General features: G+C 39.2%; 1 protein-coding gene across 1 annotated transcript; it reads left to right on the top strand.

Annotated features, from left to right (window-relative positions):
• The first annotated feature begins 2 nt into the window (after positions 1–2).
• Positions 3–2,171, top strand: BHLHE22 (basic helix-loop-helix family, member e22). Its single transcript, XM_011931927.1, has one exon. The coding sequence runs from the start codon at positions 83–85 to the stop codon at positions 464–466; it is 384 nt and encodes a 127-aa protein (XP_011787317.1). The 5' UTR covers positions 3–82; the 3' UTR covers positions 467–2,171.
• Positions 2,172–9,843: the final 7,672 nt, after the last annotated feature.

The raw sequence follows: 9,843 nt of genomic DNA, 5'->3' as shown, positions 1-9,843 counted from the left end.
CGGCAGCAGCAGCAGCAGCAGCAAGAAATCCAAAGAGCAAAAGGCGCTGCGGCTTAACATCAATGCCCGAGAGCGCCGGCGGATGCACGACCTGAACGACGCGCTGGACGAGCTGCGCGCGGTGATCCCCTACGCGCACAGCCCGTCGGTGCGAAAGCTCTCCAAGATCGCCACGCTGTTGCTCGCCAAGAACTACATCCTCATGCAGGCGCAGGCCCTGGAGGAGATGCGGCGCCTAGTCGCCTACCTCAACCAGGGCCAAGCCATCTCGGCTGCCTCCCTGCCCAGCTCGGCGGCTGCAGCGGCAGCAGCTGCTGCCCTGCACCCGGCTCTCGGCGCCTACGAGCAGGCGGCCGGCTACCCGTTCAGCGCCGGGCTGCCCCCGGCTGCCTCCTGCCCGGAGAAGTGCGCCCTGTTCAACAGCGTCTCCTCTAGCCTCTGCAAACAGTGCACGGAGAAGCCTTAAACACCCCCCCCCGAAAAACACAAGACCTACCCAAAATCTAGAGGAAAGCGAAAAGCTGCTCCCCACCCCCTTTATTTTGGTCCTCTCGTAGTTGTGAAACACTTGCAGAGCAAACAAAGCAGAGGCAAGAACTGAGGAGAAGTATCAGAGACAAACGGGACTTTTAGCCTTGACATCCCCAGAATCTCGGTCTTTGGGGTGGGGAGGGAGGGAGGAGGGAGGTGGAGTTGGGATGGAGTATGGATGTCTTTTTTTTTCCCAGAAAAGTGGCAACTTTGGTGGCAGCCTAGACCGCGAGGAAGTGGAATCTTCCTTAATGGTGAAAAATAAGTTGAGAAGTAGTGCTTGGTTATTAAGCCTGGAGAGTGTTTGAATGGCAAAATACTAATCCTACTAATAATTGTGAATTTGGCTAGTGCTGAGGGGGAGAGGAGGAGTGAGGGGTTGGGTAGCATGAGAGATGGAATATTCATTCAGACAAATCAGAAAGGGCACTTGAAAATAAATTTTGATTCTGAGCCAGGAGAAAAACTTGAAATGTGGACTTAAGTGAGGGGGAAATAAAACCCAGAGAGAGAGGGAGCGAGAGCGAGAGAGAGACATGTTGCTATGGAAGACTTGTATTTTTTATTGTCTCTGAACTTTAATCCTGTGAAAATGCTCAAAGTTTTGGAGAGAGTGATATTAAAAAAACTGACTGTGGCTGAAAGAATTGCATTTAAAAATATTTATGTGCACCTTGTTACTTTCTACTCTGCAATGATGTATTAACAATTCATGGTATTTATTTGTTATTCTTCAATGACCCTTCCACATCAACAGTATTTATCATGTGTTAAGGTCATGGGTCTTATGTGCAGATTTTTTTAATGCCTCTAAGATTGTTTTATAGATTACTTATACTGTGTGCCAAGTGTTTAAAGGTTTATTTGCCAACAAGTATGAAGAGAAATATTGGTGTATTTGAGCTGCTTAGGTTTATGCAAGGTCACCTGGATATTTTCAGTTGCATCATCCCTGTATTTAAATTGAGCTTTAATAAATTGCTTCAGTCCAAAAATTACAGGAAAGGTGTATTCTTAATTGATGAATGAATTGATCTCTTTTTTGAAAGGGGACTCCTTTACATTCCAAAAGGGAAAAAATCACAGCAATAGATCCTATACGTAAGAACATGCTAAGCAAATATTTTTCCAGGCTGTGCTGTGCATTTTTAAAAGGTCTAATTTAATTGCTTTTAATATATTTGTACATATATAAGTTATTTTAACTGTGGAGAGTTATTTAAGTTAAAAGACTGGTTTGATTTGCCTATGGTGTGAAATCCTTTGTTATTTTTCTAAAAAAATAAAATTTAAAAAGAAATAAAACTAAGGAAGAACAAGAAGCTATTTACCCAAAGTGAGCTTTCAGTTTTAGTTTTGCATGGCTGTTTGACTGCCTTTCCGTCCTGTGAAAATTAAGAAAATCTTTTTTAAAAATGGAGTCCTTCTATTTTCCACTCCTTGCAGATAATACAAATTCAGTTTGTCAGGTTGGATGGTGAGACGGGAGCTGTGATGGATCTGTTGGCGGGTTTTGGATGTGTAAAGAATGATATATATATTAAATAGGTCAATCAGACTATGACAGCCATGTACAACCATTTGTATGTGTATCTATGTCAGAAAGAATCTTTATTAAAATATTTTGATCAAACATTTTATTATGCTGTGCTTTGTGGAAGAAGCAATCACCTCTCTTCTGTGTTACTCTTTGCTTGAAAGGTAACAAAAAAGAAAGGAGTTTCAGAGAAGGTGGAACTAAAGTTTTTGCAGGGATGCACAATTAGAAGTAGCCCTAATTTACTTATTGTTATAAGGAGGAGAGATGAATGGGGTCAGTGGTGAAACCCAGAAGAGATTCCAAGTTTCTGGCTACTGGCATGAACTTTGAAGGCCATATTCTCCCTGGAAATCTTTTTCCACTTGTATGGCATTGTTAACCATGCCAGGGCCCATCAAAGAGGGTAAAGTTTCTTTAAAGAGTTTGTCATCAAAATTTCTACTTCCAAATGCCTGAAGGCCAAGGAAAAAATGCACTTGTATTCTCTGAGCGCTGATTTCATTGTAGCTTTCTGCTTTTTTGTGATAAAAAGAATTAACTAGGTTGAATGGTATAAGCATAAACAATCCCCATAGAGATGATCAGAACTTGCTAGTGTTGCTTGATAATGAGACTTTTAGGTTCCAAATTTGGATTGATTTGGGCATTGATTCTGTTAAAGAATGACTGTCGAGACTTGTATTTTGACCTTTATATTGCCCTCAAATATAGAAGGTGTGATTTTTCACTGTGGTGCAGGTTGCAGAGATAGTGGTGGTGGTGGTGGTGGTGGTGGTGGTGGTGCAGAAGTTAGATGTTTCCTCTATACCCAGTATGTTAAATGCATTTTTGTCTATACAGCCTATGCTCATAAAGATATCCCTAAATGCCATCAAACTTAGTGGGGGGTGAGGAAGGATATTTTCTGCTCCACTTGCCATCAAAAAAGATTAATCAGAACTTGTAACTTTTCAGAAAACATCACAGCAAAGGGCCTTGAAGCTGAAGCCCTCCCAGACTGGGAGTGAGGGCAGAAGGAGGGAGGAGACCAGGGCAGCCCCCAGGCAGAAGCCGACCCGTCTCTCAGCATTTACCAGACAAAGCCTGGGTGCGTCTAATTATGATTATTAAAACAATTTCCATGACGATGTCTAATATTATGTTAATTTGAAAACAACTGTGTATGAAAACTGTCGACTATAATACCTAAATTCATTTAATGAAACACATCGTTAAGGCAATTAAACCTCCTGGATGTGATTAAGAAACATAATTACGACACTGTTCTGCGCCATAATTGGGTGTCTTTAATCAAGGGGTAAAGTGATCAGCAACACAGCCATTAGTTTGTATTGTTCTGGCCCTGCTGTCCATCATTCTGATTAGGAATTAACCACAGCCACCACCAGTCAGATTTTTTTTTTCTTTTGCATATTAACATTGTAGGGGACACATTTGCTGCAAGATTTACTGCTTAATATTTCTCATTATTAGAAGGCCTTCTTGAAATACTTCCTCTGCAACCTTTGTACTGTTTAACTATTATTAAAAATTGTACAGAATGCATCTTGAACTTTAGGGAAAAAATTTAAAAAATGAGAATCCTCCTCTTTTTAATCACTCAGGTTTCAATCTTAGTCCTGAAGGAGACTTGAAATGGATGGGGGTGGGGATAGGAAAACACTGAGAATAAATTCAAATGTCACATGAACAAGCATAATTATTTAATGTATTAGGTTTATTAACATTTATTTTCATTTTGATAATTTTAGACAAATCAACCCTCTTTCCAAACCTAGCAATTGGCCAGCCTGTGCTTTTAGCAATAAACATGGGACATCTAAAAGAAACAGGAGAGGAATTTTCTGTGGTTTACTTAGGTGATCCTCTCTGCCCTAACTCCTACCTTTCTAAAGGGTTTTCAGCAGCAGCTTTAAGAAAAGGAAGCCAGTGATTGGAGGGACAACTCTTTCCACTCCCGATAAAGCCCTGGAGCACTTTCTTTCTGGGGTTTGAGCCCTGAGTTTTGGCCTAGTCTGAAGAGTTAGCCTACACACTGTTGACCCCAGCTGTCTGTCCAGCATAGAGCACACAGGTCGGAAATGGGGGACTGAACATCGGGGGAATCAGTGTGGTCTTGCAAAAGTCTCCTTGGGTCAGAGCAGACAGCCTGGTTCCTAAGACTGCAGCATGAGCCAGAGTGCAAGGGTATCTTGGCTACCCCTGAGCTTGCTCTGGCATCCACCAGGGCTTGGAGTGCTTCTCTCAGGCACACCCATCCTGCCAATCCGATCTCGCTGCTGGTGTTCTTTACAGAGCTGAGAGTGGACAGATGAGGCCAAGCAAAAACTCAGAATCCCTGGCTTTTTATTCTCACTTAGGGTCCCATCGCCAGCTTGACACTGGGCACCACCAGAAGGACCAGCAAATGATCATCTTCGAAGAGCTCTCTAGTTACCCCTGCTTCTCCCTCCCTGTGGTATGTGTTAGTGTGTGTGCGTGTGTGTGTACGCGCGCGCGCACCCACACGCACCCGCACGCGGTCTGCAATGCTCTCACCAGTCCCCGCAGCTGGGCAACCCCTCCAAGACCCTATGCTACGCTTAAATTCCTGTCCCTCCTATCGCACCCACCATCCACCCTTACAGCAGTGAGGCCGAGACTCACAGAATTCCCTTCTCCACCAACTCGCACTCTTGGTCTAGCACGCGGAAACCGAACCTTTCTACGCGGCCCTGACCTTGCGATTGCTCCAGAATGAGTGGCATTGACTTTTCCAATGTAATGACTTATGAAAGATATAATCATGTGTTAAATTGAATCCTCCGTTTAACTGTTAATGGTGTGCTCTGGGCACATTTACGTATTAGATGCTATGGTAACTAATTACCACTAGAAAAAAGGATAATACACTTCCCAGACTTTGAAAAATAATCATGAGTTCACTTCCCGGCTCGCAGCACATCGTGGCGGCCCTGCCGGGCGGAGCGAGGAAGCGAGTGGAAACCCGAAAGTGTGCTCATGGAATGCAGGAGGTAATGAATCCTGGTCAGGTGAGACTACTTAGTTAAACCTTTTATGAAAACGTGATTCAGACGGAAAGGAGAAGGGGGAGGGAACAACTACACAAAGGTGCCTTTAAACAAAATTAAATCGCAAAACCTGAACATCAGAAACATAAATAGGTTTTCTTTCAATTAAAATGCAGGTAAGACTAAATTAACCACGTGCCAAGCAACTTTACATCAATTAACATTTTTTTTGTTGTTGTGTTGGCAAAGTAAATGAGCCCAGCTCCTGCGCGGTCTGCATTGGCATGTACAACTCGAAAGTCTCTGGATTTGCCAAGCCAATGAGCTGCAGGTTTATTTAAACTCGGTCTTTTAAATCAAACTTTAGACATAGTAGATGGAAAGAGGGAAAGAGAAGGGAAAACGCGGAGCCAGTAACTTCAGTTTAACAGTAGGAACAACTCTTAGGGTGAGAGTCTTTTTTGCCCGGCAAATCTCTGGCTCTTCTGATCGACTGGTGTTTAGAACCAAAGTTCCAGTAAACAGGGCTGGGTGGGATAACCAGGAGCCTATTTTCCTAACCAGGAGAGTGTTTGTGCTGGGGACCTGGCAGGACGGGAGGAGGGAAGGGGCCGCCTTCCAGCAGGTCCAGCAGCCCTGGGTTGCAAACAAACCAAATGACGTTCACGCAGCACTGGCGCCCACCGCGCTGTTTTGCTTGCGCAGTGCTCCCGAAGGGATTCGGGATCTGCATCCGGAGGGATTCGGGATCCGCATCCGAAGAGCACCCCTTCTCTCCGGGCTTCCCCTGGACCGGCGTTTCCAGCCACCCTTGCGGGCGCAATTGCCCTTCAACCGCCAAGTTCCTTGGGACAAAAGGAGAACTTTCAGGGGCTCTGCCTCAAACTGTCCTTCGAGGGTGGCTCAAGGATCGGGTTGTCCCCTGTATGGCAGCAGGCATGTGGGTTCACACGTAGCTGCCAGGCTTGTAAGAGACATCCCACAGCCGCACGAAACCCGAGGCATCTGCGAAAGCGCCCGGGTTTTAAACCCCAAAGAGCTCCTCGCTTCTTCACGCTGCAGAGAAACTCTGTTCGCTTTCCCTGAGGTTTGATTTGGGTTAAATTCTACCAATTTTTCTAAATAACTCGTCTTAACAAATCCAGGAGACTGTTTCTTAACTATTGCAAAATTATCAAGTATACTAGAATGTGTGTGTGAATTTTCCTTCTTTCTCTTCTCCACTTTTCTCTAATTTGGGCAGTACAGAAATATAGATTAGAGAGCTCTGAAAGAGAAATGAATGGGTTGGGAAGGTTAGACTGCATAGGAAAAGAGGATTTGGCAGTTATTAATCCTCACCACCCCCAACCCCACTACATATATGATGGTCAAGGCTCACAAGTCACCACCATGCTTTGATTGGGAGTTGGCTTTAATTATGCACAATGCATTATTCTCTTTCTCAGCTTGGGAAAGAGTTAATTCTTTCCCAAAGACCATAGTTGCCCTTGTCTCCTCAACCTGATTCAGAGATGCAATAAAACATGAAGCAAATTTATGGTCTGTTTCAAGCATTTTATTGCTGTATTTTTAAATTCATATATGTACATATAAGAACTATGATCTGTGAATAATTTGAAATGCTATAGAAGAATGATACATTTTAGATAAAACATAACTATATCTTTATATAATTGTCTGAGATTAAAATAAAAAAGAAAAATAGATTTCTAATGTGGACCAAACTGAAAAACTAATGACAGCCATAAACTGCTAACCAACCATAAATTAACATCTTCATCAAATGCTAAAATGGTATCAGTGGTTATATAAAGCAATGATTATTTCTCCTTATAAGTTTTAAAATAAAGTTCAGAGATATTTAAAGGATCCGTTATTTACAAATGTTTCTCAATCTTAAAGATTTCATTTTTTTTATTAGGAGGATGGTTGCATCTCAAATCTCCTGTTAATAGAGGTGTTTAGAGATGAGAATTTAAATTTAAACATAAAAATGTTTCATGGCCTAACTTCATTTTATACATTTATCTTGCTCTGGCAATTACTGAAGAACTTGTGGTAAGGATTTCTCTGTTACATATCCTTATCCACTTTCAGAAAACAGATAAACAATTTCTGATTACGAGAGAGACTCAGTTTTTGTACCTAACTAGTCAAAATAATTAATCATGCATTGTCTAATCAAGTAAGTACAGCTACATTTGCCATGTGCACTCTATTTCTGCAGTAGTACTATGGTCAAAATTCAGATGCCAGGCTGACTGAGCCGCTGCTCTCCATCTAAGATTTTGATGAAAGGAAATGATTTTTCTCAGCAGGCCTCCACAGAAATGTGAAGAGTTGGGAAGGAAGAAATGATCTCTCTCTATTAAATGCCTGATGTATTGGGAAGCAGGGTCAGTTAATACCTGCGTCTAAATAACTTACTTTAATTTCCTTTGGAGAAGCATCAGGCATACATCTCTTTAAAGTGTAGATTTCTTAAGAGAGTGAAGTTAAGTAAAATCTGTAATTATTCAACAAAGTAAGTTCCTTTAAAAGTTTACAAAATTATGGTTTATGAAAGCAAAACAATTATTTGGCCTATGGAAGATGTGGGTAGCTCACATACTCAAACTATTCCTGCTACTCTGTTGGATTTACAGCATGTTGTCCCGTGGAGTAGTTGATGTGGATGAATATCCTCAAAGATCAAGAATTAACTAAGATCTTGAACTGGTTAAGTTCTAGGACCCTCCTTAATTTAATTTTCTGCAAGCATTGTTTAGTCCGAGTACCTACTTCTTGAAAAATAAAAACTATGTTTGTGACTTTCCTTTAAGTCTAAACTTAGTTCAAAATAAAAAGTTTTTTAAAAATAAATGTATAATTGCTCAGCATGAAGGAAGTACTACCATATGTATAGTTTTCACTTATAAAAAATTCAGTGATTACAAATACTTTTAACGGTATTCCATTTGATAAACAAAATAAATACATTTATAAAACTTTAAATAAACTCATTAGTCCTTAGAATTATGGAATTGAAGTAATTTCATTCAAACCTTAATTTTAATATAAAAGACAAAAGCATTTGTTAAAAAGTTTGGTATCTATCAGGTAATAATGACACAGATTTTTTGTTAACTACTATGGCTAGTTCTTAGAAATAAAAGTTATATATAGTAAATATTCTCTTGTACACAAATAAGAATCTCCAACTAATATGTTTCGTGTTTAGAAATGTTTCAATTTGACTCAATGATGAATCGTTAGATAGTGATACCTTTACTTGTTATTTCCATTCCTCTAGTTTCTCCTATGAGCACAGTTTGCTGTAAGGGAAGTAAAATACTTCATGATTATATCTCTGAACATTTACTATTGGTGTAGTCTGTGATATATCGTGTCTCTCCTTATAAAAGTAATTAATTAATTAACAACAAACAATTAACAGTAAATAGTATCAAACACTTTTCAAAAAACACAGCACAGCAATTGGGTTTTTTTTATGCTGAAAAGAAAATACACATTATTATTCACATGATCATTGCTAATTCTGGAAAGTTCTGCAAATTTTTAGAAGTGTTTTCTAGAATAAAGTTGAAAGCAAAAGATAATTATTTCACAGGTTACCTATTTAGTGACATAATTTATCCCAGTTGGTAAATAAACAATACTGAGCTGACTAGTTCAAATGAACAGGAACACCTTCTAGCCTACTTCTCAGAGTCTCAAGCCAGTTCCTGTAAAATGTTAGTGACTCATACCAGTGTCTCTGAGAAAAGCCCAGTGTCCCAGTAAAATACTGTACATAGAGTTACTAAAAACCCACATTTCATTTTCATCACCAGCATTCTGTAGTATATGCTTTATTTACAATTAATTTTAGTTTTATGAACAAATAGAATACTGTCCAAATATTACCCAGATTTATTCATTATCTGTGGTAAAGTGAAGAGATCTGCTGATGACAAAGATTATATCTACTGAAAAACTCTCTCCCATTTATTGTGCTTATACTTCTGTCCACACTAATAGTGATTATTAAGAATTGTACCTAGCAAGGTCAGCCTGCCTAGAATAAACATTTAAAAACTTAGTGATATTTCTTGAGTTTGTTATTTTACAAATAAATAATAAGTTAAAATATATTGAAACATACTCTGAAATAGTTAATATACTTTCAGGAGAGTATCAGATGATAAGAATATATGTGTATGGGGGCAGGAAATGGAGATGAGGAGATATTCAGAGAGCAAAATTATTTCCAAATAATTTTCTTTCGTAATCAAATCTTCTGTTACCCAACATGTTCCTAGCAGGACAATAAAGTGACACAATCAGTCATCTGTGCTTCGAAAGTTAATTTATTAAATTTTTGTTGTACATAAAAAAAATTAAGTATTAGACTTGCAAAGTACTTGCATTTCTTATCTGACATCTTTTAGGACAATTTGATTCATCGTAAAGCCACATATATGTCATTTTAAAATCAAAGATAATATTAAACAAATAATTTCAGAAAGTTGTTTTAATAATATACAGCACTCCTTTTTCTAAAAATATTTTAAAACATAAGTATTGACAAATTATTACTTAAATTGTGTAGAGTTTTTCATGTATTAAATTTATCATACTCTAGCAAGTAGTATAAACAAACGTTTAAGCCAAAAAGTTCAAACATCAATGATCACTGATTTAGATAAACAAATGAAGTAGAGTAATAATTACTTTAGATAAATACTAAAGAGTTTTATGTGATCATTCATTATAATT

The sequence above is a fragment of the Colobus angolensis genome, unplaced genomic scaffold (genome assembly GCF_000951035.1).
Source record: "Colobus angolensis palliatus isolate OR3802 unplaced genomic scaffold, Cang.pa_1.0 Scaffold92, whole genome shotgun sequence".
Taxonomy (NCBI): domain Eukaryota; kingdom Metazoa; phylum Chordata; class Mammalia; order Primates; family Cercopithecidae; genus Colobus; species Colobus angolensis.
The sequence above is the reverse complement of the archived record's forward strand: the minus strand, read 5'-3'. Positions and strand labels throughout refer to the sequence as shown.